This window comes from Mangifera indica, chromosome 2, assembly GCF_011075055.1.
Source record: "Mangifera indica cultivar Alphonso chromosome 2, CATAS_Mindica_2.1, whole genome shotgun sequence".
Lineage (NCBI taxonomy): Eukaryota > Viridiplantae > Streptophyta > Magnoliopsida > Sapindales > Anacardiaceae > Mangifera > Mangifera indica.
In genome coordinates, this window is record NC_058138.1 from 10,181,452 (window position 1) to 10,199,773 (window position 18,322).

The 18,322-nt window shown below is 34.7% G+C and overlaps 1 protein-coding gene and 1 pseudogene across 1 annotated transcript; both read left to right on the plus strand.

Annotated features, from left to right (window-relative positions):
- The first annotated feature begins 721 nt into the window (after positions 1-721).
- Positions 722-1,626, plus strand: LOC123209408 (annotated as a pseudogene).
- A 2,898-nt stretch (positions 1,627-4,524) lies between these two features.
- Positions 4,525-15,685, plus strand: LOC123209407 (maltose excess protein 1, chloroplastic-like). The gene is made up of 9 exons (XM_044627468.1): positions 4,525-4,995; positions 5,184-5,357; positions 5,828-6,118; positions 6,243-6,332; positions 13,724-13,825; positions 13,913-14,031; positions 14,820-14,882; positions 14,997-15,058; positions 15,244-15,685. The coding sequence occupies exons 1-9, from the start codon at positions 4,744-4,746 to the stop codon at positions 15,324-15,326; spliced, it is 1,236 nt and encodes a 411-aa protein (XP_044483403.1). The 5' UTR covers positions 4,525-4,743; the 3' UTR covers positions 15,327-15,685.
- Positions 15,686-18,322: the final 2,637 nt, after the last annotated feature.

Below are 18,322 nucleotides of genomic sequence, written 5' to 3' on the forward strand. Positions count from 1 at the left end.
AATTTCAAATTTAAAAATTTGATATTGATTACGAAAATTAAATATTCTAAATAAATATGAAAATTATCCCAATGAATGTTAAAAAATTGAACGAATTAGTTAATACTAACATTACAACTAATTGAAACTGTAAATTTACTAAAAAATAGTAGATTTTGAGATAAAGATTTACAATATGAATAACATACATTTTGAATTGTGACAACATTAGTAAAACCATCTTTATTGAGTTTAACAATTTTGGTAATACTCATTTTCTTAACTTTATTGGTATAATCTTTGTGATTATGTTCAACCTTTTAAAATTAGGGTATTTTAATTAAAACGGAATAAAATAAAAAATATTTAAATTAAACATGGAACAAATACATGTAGTGTACACCACTCAAAATTTGAGTCATTATCTATTCTCGTTAGAAGTGTCAAGTGGTCGGGTCAGCCTGAGACCTAACTCATATCCCCCTTTTTTGACTTGCCTCGTTGATGCATGACCTGCTATTGTATTATGTCATTCTAAGCCTACAGGTTATACGATTCTGAATACTCTCTTTATTTTTGTTTTTCTTTGGTAAAAAAATCAGATTAAGTACACATAAGAACAATTTCTTTGAGAGCCTAATGTACAGAAGAGCTGAGGAATTTGTGTGACGTAGTTATGATTCTACAATTTTGTTGAAGTGTGTCTGATGGTAATATTGAGTGCAAAAGCAGAAGCCATGTGATGACCACGACTGCTGTTATTGGACTTAGAATGGGAAAGAGACTCTTGAGTTCCTCCTTTTATTACTCTGATCTAAGAGAGAAGTTTTCTCACATCAATGATTACAGATCACCACATTATCAAGTTGGTCCAACATAAAGAGTGGTTGCTGCCAAAGATTCGTCCAATTATAGTCCACTCTTTCCATCTTCCAATCGACATACTCAGTCCATTAAGGCTGTTAAAGAACATGTGGATACTAACTTTCCTTCCACTGCAGAGCCGTGGCTTCAGAGATCTGTTGACTTAAAGGAGGAAAGCTCTGAGTTTGACTATTCAGTGGAGGCAATTCTGTTGCTGCAAAAGTCAATGCTTGAAAAGCAATGGAAGCTTTCTTGTGAGAGGACAATGTTAACTGGTTCATCTAATAAAAAGACTCACAAGAAGATGCCCGTCACATGCCCTGGATTATCAGCTAGGTAAAGGAGAATGAATTCAAAGAAGAGTATACTGAGCCAAAGTAAGTCAAAATGATACAACAAAATGGCCCCAATCAATTAAGGTTGGGAATTTGTTCGGAGTTGCTTCAGAGTCGTTTAAAAGGCTATGTAAAGGGTGCAGTGAGTGAGGAGCTACTCACGCATGAAGAAATTGTGCGTTTGTCTAAGAAAAACAAAGCTGGCCTTTCTTTAGAGGAGTACAAATTGATGTAATACATAAATTTCATTTTCTGCTTACCTGGTCTAATGGTTAGCTATTTCATGGGTGAAGATGGTTTGATTCTTGAAGTTGTCAAACCTTTGTATTTCTTAGTGTATTCTATCTATATTTTGGCGTCACTTTTGATATAAGCTGTGCACTTTCTAGTAATTTTGTACTTGAATCATTTGTTTTGCTTATACAACATTTAGTGGCAATCTATTTCATGGTAATGAGGTGCAAATTCAATGTAGTGACATGGTATTTGAGCTCTTGCTTTTTTTTTCAGAAGAAAGAGCTCAAATAAAAAGGAGGAAGATTAAGGGTATATCTATTCCTAAATTTTACAATTTCTGACAGTGTCAGTCTAAATGATCTTGTTGCTTCAAGTTTTTCCCTTTGGAAGAACAGAAAAAGGCCGATCTCATAATGATCATTGATACACTTTTAAAAATTTTCAAATGGGTTTTGTAGAATGGATTCGAGCCGAGCTTAGTTCGATTTGCATGGAACTGAACTTTAGCTCAGGCCCGTGGAGCTCAAATCAAGTTTTTAATTAACTCATTATTAAAACAATAATGTTTTAATATATATTAGTCAAAACGACGTCGTTTTGTGTCAAAATTTTTAGTTAGACTAGTTAAACACTATAAAATTCGAGTTCAAAAATATTAAACTTTCAGACTCAAATTTAAGCTTGTTTGAGCTTAATCCATTTCAAATTTATTCGAACTGAACTCAAATAAATTCTATTTAAATCCAACTCTAGTTACAGTCAACATTGATTGAGTGTTCATTGACAAGAGAGAAGCTGGTGATGAGGTATGTCTGCTTGGTCATGTCTATAGCTCAAACGATACAATAATATGGGTGCTGAATTGTCAAACCTTGTGCAGGTGTTTTTCTTTATCTGGACGTGAAATATAGGCCAATATTCTTCTGTTGTGCCACTGCCTCTGAAATAGAATCTTCTATTTACTGATATGGAACATATTCTATATTATCAATGGTAGCCGCTGATGTTTTCCTGTTGTAAGTCATTAAAGCTTTGTTAAAATCAGATGCAATCATCATCATCATCATCATTCATTAAAAACTAACTAAAGTTCTCTCAGGTCATTTTTACCTTCAAAACATTAAAATTTTCAACGGCCAAATTTAGTTCTTTATTTCCTCCATCTATCCTTTAAAAGGATAGGTGCCCAGAGGTAGGCTTTAGGAGGTTAGTCCATTCCGTAGTTGATTCCTTCACATCTATATCCTTTATCTATCCTTTTAAATTGTTGCAAGTTTAATAGCTGCTAGGTCCCTACACCATTCCTTTGAACTGGTATTAATGAATTTCAATTTATTTGTCTCTCCTCTATCTAGACATGTTGATAAGGCTGGATCGAAAGAAAGTCTAGCACAAAGCACAAAAAAAATGCATGACACAAGAAGACCTGGCCCGATACTGTAACATGTCGGGCTAGGCCCATTGGCTTATTAGGCCGGGTCTCAAGCTTTAATATTAAGCCCATGAGTTGGCTCGGGGTGCTCTGATACTGTTTAAATATAAAAATAATTTTTTTTTCTTATTTTTGCCTTGTGGCAGAAGGCTTCTGCTTCCCTTTGCCTTATGGCAGAAGCCTTGGCCTCCTTAATTTTTTCTAATTTTTTAATTAATTTATTTTTTTTGTCTATGTAAACCTATTCAATTTTTCTTCATTTTTATTTTTATTTACAAATCTCCTAATTTCAATTATTTTATTATATTTTTAATATCATTTTCTCTCATCGACTCTCTTTCAGAAAATATCTGAATTCACAAATGATAATTCTTTGTGTTTATAATTTTATTTTTATTTTATTTTAATTTTATCATTACAAAATAGTACAAATGGATCAAGTATCAAATGAATTTAATCAATTTGAATATTATCATAGTATATATTTATTTATGTTTTATAATTTATACAGTATGTAAATTGATTTATTTATACTATGTTACAATTTATAATATTTTTCATCATGTAACTATGAGATTCTTTCATCATAAGTGAAAAATTATAAATAAAGTATTTAGAAAACTGTCCTCAGTTTTAATAATTAAAAAATAATTTATGTTTAAAAATTTTAAATAATTTTTTTAAATATTGATTAAATAGGTCAGACTAACCCATTTAAAACCGATCCGACTTAACCCATCAACACCTCTACTTCTATCCCTTTTTTTTTTTTTTGCCATTTTCAGTGATACAGTTAAATTTGCAGTATTTTTGTGTCCTGTTGTATTTATTTATTTTTTCTTTGTTAATAATGATGCAAAGCTAATGATTGAGAATTCCAGAACCTTAAGATTGCCTAATCATCTCTATGAAAGGTTAGGTTTAATCCGGAATGCAGAGGTTAGACTGTAAGAGAAAGGAGTAACACCATCAGTTGATGTAAGTTGATTATTTAACACTGATAAAAAGTAATGAATTAAACTATCTATACTTTGGCTGCCATGCAAATACTTAGCAGTTAGAGTAGGCCAATGGGCTATTTTTCACCTAAAAGTATTTTTTTATCACTTCTTAATTTAAAAAATCTTATTTATTTATTGATAAACAATTAAAATTAACATAATTTTAACATCTTACAAATTTAATTATTTTTTTTACTAATCTCTAAAACTAACTATTTTTTTTATAAGTCAAATTTTCAAAAAATTATCCACAGATACTCTGATCATGATCCTATGTGTTTCGAGCAATTTTTAACAAAATTTAATAAATTAAACATGGTATTAAACTCCAAACTCAATTGATGAAAGATTATGACTATAGTTATAGTTATTTATACCTAGAGCAAATTACACCTATTTAAATATATTTAAATTTCACACTTAATTATTGAAAAATATAAGTAATTAACATTAGTCAAGCATAAGGTTAAAAATGAAGGAATATTATTATTATTATTATTATTATTATTATTTTTTATCTGCGTAATCGTTTGAGTGTTATTTAATATCCTCTATATCTTAATAAAAAAGTATTTTAATTAATTAATTATCTTTAAAAAACCGACAGCCTTTAGAGATAAGTAATTACAGCCCGTAAACGTGAACTTTAAAAGCACCAAGCAAGAAAGATCCCGATCTATCGGTACTGTGCAGTTGTTTGAGTCAAAAAGAAAGGAGTGAGTAGCACTGTATATCTCAAGTTGGAAGCCCAAGAACTTCCGTCCATGTGTGCTATGACTATCCCATTAGATTCGCAAACTCACACGTTGCACAATCTTTCCTCTGCGTATTTCATCTCCTTCATTCATTCGTTCGCTCATTTTCATTATTCGTTTCTTTCTTTCTTTTACATTCAATGGCTGTTAAGTCTTTTGCTTTTCCTTCAGCTACTAAATCACCACCCACACATCGCTTTCTACATTCCACTACTTCTCCTTCATTTCCTCGACAATCGCAATCACAATCTTTGTCCTTGTCTCGCAAGCCCCTTAACAATCTGAATAATGTGTTTTTCATAAGCCACTACACTCTTTTTTCTTTCTACCATCATCGTGGTCTTGCTCCCCTTCCCGCTCTTGACTCCGACGACCCTCATCCTCTTCACCAGGTTTTATTAATTTAACACTCGTTTCATAATGCTGGGTTTTAGTTATTACTTGGACTCCAATTGTCAAGCTTGGATAGGGTAGACAGAAAAAATGAAATTAAATAAAAATATCAATATCCTTGATATAACATGAAGTGAATTGTCTTTATGTTTCTGATTCTAATTTTTTGGTGGTAATATTATTGAAGGGATCTGCTAATTTTAGGAGCAATAAGAGCTTTGAGCTGTGGAATTCATGGACAGCCAAGTTCTCAGGAGCTGCAAACATCCCGTTTACGGTGTTGCAAATGCCTCAAATCATCCTTAATGCTCAGAATCTACTAGCAGGAAATAAAACTGCTCTTTTGGCAGTTCCATGGCTGGTAACGAGATCTTATCGATTTCTTTATCTTTGGTACAATTGATTTTAAGTGCTTCTTTTTATTCTGCGTAGTTCTGTTTTGTTCCTGTAAATGCCTTAGATGAAAAAAAAGGTCGGGTGGTTTTGTCTCCATATGATATTCATTTGTTTTCTTCAGTTGGATTTTCAGTGTAGACCTAGTTTGGTGTTTTGTCTGAGCATTTCATATTTCGAACATTCTATCTCAAACAGTTAATTTCTTGCATATAGTTGAGTTGTTGTTGGTTGAATTTATAGCTGTAACTTTTTTAGCTTCAGCATTTAGAAAGATGAAATGATATGTTTAAGGAATGTTTTTGAGAGATCTGGGGTGTTGTAATGCAAACTGAGATAATTAGATCTTAATAGTTGAAGTTATCCCTGTTAATTATTTTCTTGTTGGCTGGTTTGGAGCCTTCACCATTGGAAATTAAGTGAATGTTGTGAACACAGGGCATGCTTACTGGTTTGCTGGGGAATCTTTCACTTCTTTCATACTTTGCAAAGAAGAGGGAGAAAGAGGCTATTGTGGTCCAGACATTGGGAGTTGTTTCAATATATGTGGTCATTGCACAGCTTGCAATGGGAGAAGCAATGCCTCTGCCACACTTTGTGATTACTTCAGTCGTTGTGGCCAATGGTCTTGTTTTAAACTTCCTCAGTTACTTTGGTATGCTCAATGCTGAAATCTGGAGATTTTGGGAAGATTTTATCACTGTTGGTGGGATAACAGTCCTCCCTCAAGTAAACTCTCTACCCACTCAATGTCACACTATGCACCCACTCACATAGTGATTGAGAATAGTTCGATGTATCTTGCAATATGTTATTTCTTAATCACCTTTTTTATGTATAAATTTGTCTACAGTTGATGTGGTCTACATTTGTACCATATGTACCAAGCAGTATTATTCCTGGGGTGATAGCTTTTGCTGTAGGCATGGCAGCTGTAGTTATGGTAAGCTTTTCATTGCTTATTGGGTATTAATCTATCTCTGCTTATCTTATGTTGCAGATGTGGCTTCTAAAGGATGAGCTATGGATTATGTTCTGCAGATAGTAATACTATGTGCAAAATTCCTTTTTAGAAAGGATTATGAATTTTGCACATGATGATACTATGTCCAAAAAATTCTTTCTTGGGAAAAAAAAAACAACATTTCATGATTTGAAACTTTTCAATTTACATGGTAACGGCACAACTGCTCTTCTATCTTAATTTTCCAGATATTCAGTTTTATTAATCACATTCATCTTTCTCAAAAAAACAATCTTCAAATACTCAGATCTTTTTTTATTTTGGTTTGGAGAAAATAATTAAGCAGAGCTCAACCTTGTATTATCCTGATATGTGTAGTTCATATTATAATGTAAAGAACAATTATACTATGATTCACCTGGCTGGGCCAGTAATGACAATGGCTTGTCTTTTCAACAGCTGGGCCTGGAAAATTGAACTGCACAGGCAACTCTAGCATGCACCTTTTCTGGAATATGGGAAATAGAATGCCTATATTGCAGATTTTGACTCGTATGATCCTTTTTTCTATATGGAACATAGCGCTCCTGGCTTTCGTAGGATTTGTTTTGTGGAGAGTAGCGATGTTTCTGTGTCGGTGGAGTCGGCCTATGGGAATAAGCTTCCTTTTTCGGGGATCACAATCCCTGCTAGCGACCCTGTGCTTAAAGTTGTAGGTTTAGGTGTGATGGTCGCAATCTTTCTTGCGTTGGGTATTGTTCCTGACATTTCTAGTGCTATTAATGAACAGTTATAGGATGATTATGATTGGAGTTAGCACACTATTTAAGAGTCGTTTAGTTTATACTCATAGTTCATCTTTTCTGTTTCTTCCTATTAGTTTTACTAGACATTTTTGTACTGTTGAATGTTCACTTGTGCAACTGTCAGCTGATATTTACTTAATCTATAAAGATTTGATAGATAATCTTCAATTCAGTATGTCTTGCAACCGATTAGCTGTTATTCAACAAAAAATTCTTTTTGGTTTATACGTTCTATCTCCGCTACAAGTTAAGTTCATAAAGAAGGTTGATCTAACTCTGTTTTTATGCGATACGCTACCTGATTGTCCCGATATCATGCTTGGGACAGGCTTAGATCCAGATATGATTTCAGTGGTTATGTTTGAAAAAAAGGATGTATTGGTATTAATGGGATTATCCCTAATGTTATTTCGTCTTTCTCATGGTCGCTTGCCAAAAGATGGTTACCGATTAGAAAATCAGGTTGATTCTTTTTATTACGATCTTCAACAAATGGGAAAGGTGGATAGACTGTACAGGCTTGACTTAATTACTTCATTAAGGATAATTCCAATCAGTCTTATTTTAGATAAGGTTAAGCCTTTTGTTTGAGATGGTTCAATTTATAAACGCATTTCATCTTTCGTTTTTCTCCCTATCATTGATGATAATGGAAATCATAGGTCGGATATAAGCTTTGGTGGTATGCCACCAGTGGGTGAAATCACCAGGGTATTATTCAATATAGTCTTAATGGACATCTTCGATTGTGAGTTTCCCAAAAGGTTTCCTGGGATTGCATTTTCTAGATTCATCAATGAAGTTTTTATTTCAACTAGAGGAAATGATGAAGTAATCTTCTACGATAAAGCTGGATATGCGTTAATGGAAGAACTCAGCCTGGTTGGAAAGATCGTGTCTATTGGACTGGGTGATGATCCTTTTCCGTGTTATTATAGAAAGATTCTTTTTTTGGACTTTGATAGTAAGGTACACGTGTGCAATCCTATAGAATATTATTAGTAGTTGGGCAAGAAGGAGTTCCAGTTCCTATTATTACAATCGGCTTTATCTTCGCTTCCTTTATCTCTATGTTTTTCAGTCTTCCCTTGGGATGCTTAGAATTGTCTACTGGGATTGAACATGTGACCAAAGCCCTTGCTTGGAATTCAGATAAGCAAAGGAGAGTACGAATTAGAGCCTCACATTGCTTCCCTCAGCTCCGGTCCTACAGCGATAGTTATCTGTCATTTTCTTTTGGGTGGATCATCTAGGTCTTTGATGCGCATCTTCATCAGTTCAGGATATTTATCCATTAAATTTGATACATTGTCCATGTCTTTCTAGTAGGTATCTTCTTGTCAGTCTTAGTTTTCTCGTCTAATGTAGGGTTAGTCTCCTCTGTTGGTTCCTCTTCTTCTTTATCTAATAGCGTTTTGTCTTCTGTAAGACAAGTCTGTATCTCTGTAGTGTACATCCTTAAATCTGTATTCTTCTTTGCATCAAACTGTGATTTCATCTCTTTGTATCTCTCGGCTATTTCTCTTTCCTTCTGAGATAATTTCTCATTGAGAATTTGATTTTCAGTCAGTAGTTGTTGAACATCATTCCTTAGTGATTTGATTATTTGTTTTCCAATGTGATCTAGGCCAGACAAGTCTATGATATCAATTGGATCAGTATCCACCCAGACATCTCTGTGATATACTGGTATCCTCTTGGCCCCCTGCTTAATCCCAAGCCTGACAAATGTGTCCTTCTTGATGATGTTAAGAGTGTTCCAATCAATTCGGAAGTTGGCTTCCACCGGTACCAGTTCTGTACGAGATAGGTCTGCGTACTGTAACTCAAACCATTCTGGATAGACCTGATTTTTCATAGGTCCCTTGTACTTGAGAACATTGGTGCTATCTATTGAGATGTAGAAATAGGATTTCAGTGCTAAAAAGTATCTTTTCATGATTCTGTACTCTAGCTTAAACTTACCTAAGACAAAAGAAGAAAGAACTTCTTTAGGTAGTGGTTGACCAAGCATAATAGAGTTTGTGTCCGTGTAGTAGCAGTCCTTTCATGAGATATAAGGGTACATATAGATCCTAGCAGAGGTTGTGATCGCTGCAGCTAGTTGAACAATAGAGTTCTTCGGTGGGTTCCAATAATCTGAGCCCGTCTTGGTATTGCTATGGTAGGCAACGATGTAGTTGTTCTTGCTAAGCATATCATCGAATATCATCTCACTATGCCAGATCAAATGTTTGTATCGATCCTCATCGTAGATCTCGGTTATCGTGCTTTTAGTGTTAATGCCAAATCTACCGTATAGCGAATTCATAAGGATCTTGTACACATAGGCCAAGGCCTCATTACCAGATTTCCTTGCCTCTAACCTGCTCTCAAAGAGTGAGCTAACAAAGTCCTTGAATGGGCTTTCCCTCCTCTCAAAGAGGTAGCCTGAGATTGGGAGCACTGTGTAGCCTAGGCCTCTTGCATACTTTAACTCCTCGCTATAGTACACTCCAACAAATTCCCCGGTTGGAAAGATGAGAGTGTTATTCTTGTCTCGATAGGGTAGAAAGGGCCTCTTGATAGTCTTTGGACATACCACATATGCCTCAATAAAACCAAACATGCTATCTAAGTCCAAGCCTTCCAGATTTCCATGCCAGACTGGCACACCACCAGACATTGGAAATTCCTTCATTATAAAGGGATAGAGAGAGTTCACATCATAGTAGTATAGGTCCTCGCCATATGACTTGTATGTATCTGTATGACCACCGTAGTAGGCACGCCTTATAAAGTTGTCTTCATTCTTGTTTGGGATGTGGATTTGCTAATTAGAAGCATCGTAATATCTCATACAAAAGATGCTTAAAGCCAGTGAGGAAACGATTATCTTGCTTTCTATGTCCACCTTGTACAACTTCCAATATATCTCTTGAGCTTTTTGCATTACACCTCCAAGGAAAAGGATGTCCTGCTTCATATAGTTTAACAAGCTTTTTTTCATATTAGCCAGATTTGACAGTGTCACCTCATCATATGGGATAGAGCCATTCGGGCCTAGACCCGGGCATAGATTCTTAGCTAGGGCGCTAAGTTTGCTAGGGAGTAGATTCAAGGAGTCTTTGAAGCGGAATAACATCTTCTTACCAGAATAGACAGCTAACTCATAAAGCCTATGGTTCCTCATCAATGGTTTTAGTTTTACGCTCTTGTGATGACATGCTAGGTGCTTAAGCAAGAGAATTCCATCGAATCTAGAGAAGTTGTGGAAGTAAATAGTTAAAGTAGATTGTTCTTGTCTAACAATCGTTAATATCTTTAATACCAAGTCATAAAGTACCTTAGTACTCCTTTCTTCAAAAGAATCCAAGATTGTAGAGTTGTCTTCACTGAAGTAGGTATCAATCATAATATCTTTGATCTGTTCACCGGGACGAACCATCAAGAGACCAGCAGCATAAGGCTTATGAACGTTATCGATCAGTATAGTCTCGGTATCGGCAACCATGAATGGTTTCAGCTCAGTGCGACATGGTTTGAGTGCTGTGATATGGGTTGGATAGCTACGCTTACAATTTCTGATCTCCCTTGCTGTTATTGGCTCGATCTCACTCAATCTGGCTTGAATGATTGAAGAAAGTGAGCTATCTCTCTCCTCTGAAGATAGGGTTGGCCTATCCATCTTTTTGCTGTCCATATAGACTCGGATCATGAGTCGAACTATATAATTTCCGTCGTAGATTTCAGAATATTTCATAATATATCGAGATATATGAGCATAGACCTCACTCATCGGAATTAACTTACAATCTTGATAAGTCAAGGGGATAGCTGGACCTAGCGTAAATGAGATCTGCTCTCCGTAAGATCGCTTCATGGTTAAGGAAATAGTGAACTTACCGTAACCAGATAAGGATGGGTAAGCAAACTAGATTAAGAGATCCATGGTCGCAAGACAGAGTAGGTCAATCTCGTTAACAAGAGGGTAAGGCTTGAAGAAGTGATGTGAAGCAATGATTAACCCAGGATGCGGATCTAGGTGTGTTGTTCGTTCAATCTTTTGATACAAGCGATTCAATAACTGTCCATTAGTTGCGTTGTCTGTGGTGTATGCCTTCATATTTAATGCCTTCATGTTTAATGCCATCATGTCTTTAATAGTGTACGCAGGAATAGGGAATTTCTTTCCCTTTTATCTTTAACATTAACATGAATTTTTCCCACTTTAGCTCATGAGCTTGCCAACAATCCATAGGGTTAGGGATTGTAAATTACCGCATACATTACGAGTATAGGCTGGAATGCCTGATCCGATTGATCCGCCATATAGGTTGGATAGCGTCTGCTAGGGATCGCCCAGTTTTCTATAGAATCCCTTACTTTATCACGGTACAGGATTATATGATAATGGATGTCATAAATTTATGGGTTTATGATGGACTTCATAAGAAGAGACGTCAGTTTACTCTCAGAGTTTCTTCTTCTAAGAGAGATCGTAGGAAGACTGAAATCTCTACCTTCGTAAACTTCATCCATCAGAGGGATGCCTATATTGCTATGAATGTAGTAGAAGATATGCTTTCTATAGATGCGCCTATATACACAGTACACGACAACTTTCTAACAACAGCTCAATATAGCGATTTTATACCAAAGATTTATAGCAGCGCCATTTGTAACATGGGCCCTCCACTTTCAATCATCAACAAGCTCATCTATATGAATGTTATTAAACCAATTGTAAAAAGGGAGTCAGATGGACCTACTAAGGGTTACTTTGCCCGTAAGGTAATCTCAAAAGAGATGCTTCATTATTACTTAAAGGCTAATGTACCTGAGCACATAACCAAGAATATGAGGGCAACTTGGGAAGCAAGGATCTTGGGAATACTGACCTCTTACGAGAACTATACTCGTAATGTATGCGGTAATTTACAATCCCCTAACCCTATGGATTGTTGGCAAGCTCATGAGCTAAAGTGGGAAAAATTCATGTTAATGTTAAAGATAAAAGGGAAGGAAATTCCCTATTCCTGCGTACACTATTAAAGACATGATGGCATTAAACATGAAGGCAGATTTTGGTTGGTTTACGGAAAACTAGATTTGGTATTGGAGTTAAGAAGATTCAGATTGTACGATTCAGAAGTTTTGTCTCACTGCATTGAAACAGGTGTTGTCTAGCACAGTGCTAAATGCAGCATGACAGTGCCTTTTTAGTTTTTACACTTATATCATATGTGGTATTAAACATGAATTCTGAAATCTTTTAAGGTTTGAGTTCTCAACATTTAGATAGATGTGCATTCTAATGTTTAAGGCAGAAAGTAAAATTTGTTTTCACATTTCTTTATAGCCTATTTCAACAATGATGTGCCTTGACAGGAATAGGAATGGTTTTTTTTTTTTTAACTATTATTTTCTATGTTTAGTTTTAAAAAGTGAATAGGGACTTGTGGAACTTATGGGAATTTTCATGCCTAGAGGAGTGTCTCCTAGCTGAAATGCACTCATTGTATTAGATCATTGGAATAGCTAGGGAAGTATGAGTAAGGCTTCTATATGATACGAACCTGGTATGCTCAGCCGGATTCCTTGGAGTTGACTGTTGGCCAGAAGCACCCAATGCAGGTGGACTCAACTCAATTCTGCAGGAGCTTTTCCCCAGAAGCAACCCAGTACAGCAAGCAGAAAGTTTTCCATAGGCAATTGTTACAGCCAACAATGTAATCCAGATTATATTTTAGCTGAGGGAATTAACAACACAAACAGTAGAAAATCACTTGTATTGATTCAAATTACTGCAATGAATAAACTGTTCTTCTACAGTATTCAAATCATTTACATTAATTTACTTTCACTTGCAATCAAAACACAAACCAAAAGTACACAGCCAAAACCAATCTCCTGCAGTCTTCCAAATCCCGAGAGGTTGGCCTCTCCTTGCTACTCTCTTTCTTCTTAATTGCCTGCCTCCTTTTTCTCTTCCTCCTCCCTTTTTATATCATGCTTTCCACTGTTGCTTTCCCGCTCTTGTAATGCCACATCAGCTTTAGGTGTTGTTATGGTACCTCTTGGCTTCTGATGCAAGTTTGCTGCTTTCATCCTTAGTTGAAGCTGGTCTACTGCTTCCACTCCATTTTGCTGATCTCCAGTGGCTTCATTTTGCTGATCTCCAGTGGCTTCTCTCGAATTGCTGCTAGCATTCCTTTTTTTGTTAGTTTTATTCCTTACGTAGACCTTCATCCTAACACTATACTTGTGAAAAAACTAAATTTCTTTTTGCTTGGACAATTCTGCTTTGTCACTATTTGAGTACTATTGACAGTTTAATTATGAACTTAAATGACTTGTAGATTACTTAAGTCCCAAGATCTTATCTTGCATCTTTCCTTCTATGAAAACCTTTTACGATGGAAACTAGTTTGATTAAGCTATTTTCCTTTTAAAAAATCACCTTAGGTTGTCATTACTAAATTTTAAGAGTTTAAAAATCATTTATTTTCCCTTCATGCTAATATAGAGAGATATGCAGTTCAATGAAGCAATCTTTATAGTTGCTGATGCTAAGATTTACAGGCAAGAATGGCCAAACTTCCAGAGAAAGGCGTCAAATTAGTTGGAGCACTATCTGGATGGACTGCAACCCTTCTCTTCATGTGGATGCCTTTTTCACAAATGGTAATCATTTATATACTTTAGTTTCATACTAACACATTAAACAGGTTACGGTATCCTTCCTGACTGAAACTGATGCTGCATGTGTAGTGGACAAATTTCCTTTACCCCGATAACATCAAAGGCTTGTCAGCATTCTCAATGTTGCTTGGTATGATTGGAAATGCGCTTATGATCCCACGTGCACTCTTTATTCGCGATTTAATGTGGTATGGCTCTTCCTTTATTGATCTGTTTTTCTTTTCATTCTGAAAACATTGTCAATGTATGGTCTAAATCTCAAACTTTTTGGTTGAGTTATTAAATTACAACTCCTAGCCAGCCAATCATACTTAATGCTGATAAGCTATCTCTAAGTCAGCTGTCTTTATTGTACCTTCTAGTAGCAAAAACTGGAGTCTGACATGTATGGTTTAGGGCAAGAGTCAGTTTTTGATATTAATACTATTCCCCCATCAGGTGCTTGCACAACCAATGCTATTCGGTTAAAAACATAGTAGTTTGAAATAAGAATAATACTACATGCACTTATAATGAATATTAAATGGTACCATTGATGATATGTCACTAGGTGATTAGATGTTATTTTATTATTGATTCAAAATTATTCAATCACATGATAATATATCATTATTGATACTTAAATTGGTATTCATTATAAATGCACATAGTTTTATTGTTGAAATAATGGTGAGTAGAAAGAAAGTCTTTAGGAGCTCTTTCCCATGAATGATTAAAAGTTATACAAGCCATCTGAATGTGGAAATTGTGAAGCAGCTGAAAGAATTCTGTATGTTTGGCAACATGTAAAACTAGTGTATGTGGCTAAAAATGCTTCCAAATGTCAAACAAATTCTAACGTGAATACCAAAACGAAATTAATGTGCTTCAATTACTTAACCATTATGCCAAACCTTGCAATTCTGATCGTGTGTCCACAACCAATGTAGTTTGGTGTGAAATATCATCAAGTATGTTGATTCAACTATGGTTGCAGGTTCACTGGTGCAACTTGGGCATCCCTATTTTATGGCTATGGAAATATTGCCTGCCTGTACTGGTAAGAAACTATAAAGTTTTTAAATTTTATTTTTTAAAATTTTAAGTTATAATTGTTCTGACACTGAGACTTCTGAATTCTAATCTCAAATTATTCATTTGATTGTGATTTCAGCTTCAATGTTATCAGCAGTGAATTCTTTTTGGCAGCAACAATTGGTTTATTTTCATGGATAGGTACTTTCTAAATTCCTATATAACTGTAACTTCTGGGAAATAACATAGATAAAAACTCCAACTTAGATCCCATCCCGGCTACAATTGTCTGAACCATTTACTTTGAAAAAGAATAGATATCTATATCCTAGCCTTGATAAAAGTATTCAACGTATTAGAGATTTTAATGTATTTCGATTGAGCAGGTATGGCTCTTTGGAAGGACAGTGTAGTATATGGATACAACTCACCTATGAGATCTTTGAAAGAGTTGGTTTTTGGACATTAAGTGAAGCACAAAAAATTGCCAACATGAGGCTCAAATGATATACAAGTGATGGGGTTACCTGATCTTAAGCATGGAATGTAGAATTACTCTCATCCTTTGAAATGCAGTTCATGGGTAAATATGGAGGCCAAAAAACATGAACCGTGGTCCTTTCAGTTAGAAATCTTAATGGAAGGTAATTGCCATCTTTTATTATTTTTTTTTTCACAGGAGAAAGCTTAGAATAATCCGTTGTCACTATTAAGGCAATAAAATAAGCGGTGGACTATAGCCTTACGATGGTGTTATATGGCAGACGAAAGTTATATGCAATGTAGCTTAAATTTCGTAATAAAGAATGTGTTTGGCAGTTTGAGTAATTTGTTAATTTCTGTTCTTTCTCTGGCTTCTTGCGAGTCCAGATCCCTACAGATCTTTGTTAGGATTGGGATCTTAAATATAAGGTATGAGAGTTGAATCCTATATTAGAAAGTATGAACTTCTAATATGGAGTTTATTTGATTTTAGACTCTTTGCTTGAAGACATACAGGTTCTTTGCTTGAAGAACCATAATATGAAGATTTTGATACTAGTCAATGAAGTTGTTACCATCCACCCTGTTGTCCTTTTCAAGTATCTCTCACAATCCTATTTTATTTAGTTCATTTTGAATCTACAAGTGCAAATTAAGTTAACTAGTATTAAATTTTTAGTTTATTTGATATGAACTTTTATTAAATGAATGTTCTCACTATTTATTCAAGCTAATAAATCTCACTATTAGGCTCAATAAATATCAGTAGACTATCCAATAGACCAAGATCCTATCTAACCTATTTAATCATCACTTTGGCAAACAAGTTACATAAGTCAATTAGGTAGGTCAACAAACCAATTATACACACCATTAGACTCAAGTCAAGGTTATAATGTCTAATAGTTCAATGATCTCAAGTATAATTTTTGATATTGATATCGGTAGAGTGGATAATACACATTGCCTATGCATTTAACTCTACACATCCCTTTAACTCAATCCAATTCCGTTTTGACAAACAAATTTCTTGGTCATTTAAGTGAGACCCATCATTATCGGTCATTTAATTTTCACTTCGTTGAAGTGTACTTATTTCTTTAGCACATTAGGCCACGATGAACAAGGGTTTAATTGAGCGCACAGTAATAAAAGGGTTCATTATTGATTTTACAAATTAATAATTAATTTTAAATATTTTATCAATTTTTATTTTAAGGTCTCACCTTTAGTCATTCATTTATGAAAATTTTCATATAAAACATCAAACCTAAACATGCATACTAAGTAGAAAATAGCGTATCAATACATGACTTTACTAATATCGGCTTCTCAAGCTTTGAAGAGCTGGCAAAGTCAACTTAGGGTCATACTTTACATGTTTTCTTGGGTCTTTGAGAACGTTATGTTGCCTTTCTTAGTCTTCAATGACATCACAAATCTCACCTATCCTAATTATCATCAAATATTGAAGCTAACTCTAAAATTATATTCATAGAAAACTTGAGTTACATTCGAGGGGAGTGAGATAAAATAAATATACAATAGAGGATTTAAAAGAAGCAAGACACAAACGCCCTATTAATTTTACAACCATTCATACCAATAAACTTAAAACAAATAAAATAAATATTCCTCGGCCTTAGGTTGATGTATTGAGCACATTAGATTGTATACACAACATGCTATTCAACCATATACATTGTATTTAGGTCTTAGTTAATTAATTTGTTCAATTTAAATTTGATTCCTTAACTTTGCACAATTTATAAACAACCATTTCTAGTTCCAAAATTTTAATTTTAGATATAATTGTATGAGTATGGGAATAGGGGCACCAAGTTTTTCAACCACACATGACAACATGTAGTAAATGCATTTAAGACATACGTGACAATTTATGATGTTTCAAACTGTTGTGTGTTGATGCAAAAAATTTTTGAAATTGAGTGTTGTTGAAATCCAATCAATTAGTTCATTAGTGAACTAATTGACTGATTTGTTAAACCAAGGAGCTTTCGGCTCTTGTTTGAATCGGTTGACTAGATTCTAGAATTTGAAATTTTGAGATATTTTGAAAATATGGTCATACCATTCTAATCTAATAGGTTTTCAGGGCATGACAAACTCTCCCACAGCTGCAAAACAACCCAAGAGACATATTGGATCAAGTATCAAATAAAAATTGAAGGATAACATGAGATCTTCGGCTACAATAGGAGATTGAATATAATTCAACCCAATCAAAACAATTTTTCAATCAATATACAGTGAATATAAGCAAACTAGATTAAAAAAATTAAAACAAAATATATGCTCTATTGGACTCCTAGGTGTTTTGATGATGATAAAAACCAAGTTAGAATAACTAACAAGTCCAAAAAATGTGTTAAAATATTACTAAATGGACAAAACTTGAAAAGTACAGATACAAACATGATGAATGACCATGCATGCCTGTCTCTAGAGCAAAATCACCTCGTGCATGCAAACGAGCAAAATCACTTCAGATTGGTAATACACACCCACCCATCAAACAGTTACACTTGTGTGTGACCAATTTCAATGCAGTCACCAAGAAGTCATCCTCATCCGTAGTGCACGTTCAAATTCAAGTGAAGTTAACATGGGAAAAAGTCAAATGTTTGAGTAACACCCATTCATTAGAAGGATTAATGCCTATTCATCTAAAATTATGAACTCATGGGAAGGCTTTGTGTTCTTCGTCATCATTTGTAGTCAAAGTCAAAGGGTTTCAAGTCAAGATTTGATGGATGCCTATTCAAATGATTGCAATGCCTGTGCATAAACTAAAATCCAACCATTCAAGTCTTCATTCATGTTCAACCTTCACGCTTCTAGAATTTTTGAAGACCTTGATATATTAAGAGAGTAACGGTTGTGCATAAGAAAGGCACACTTGTTCAGGTGCTTGGTGCAAGAAGAGAAATCGATCATTGGCGGTTTGATCGAGATTGACAT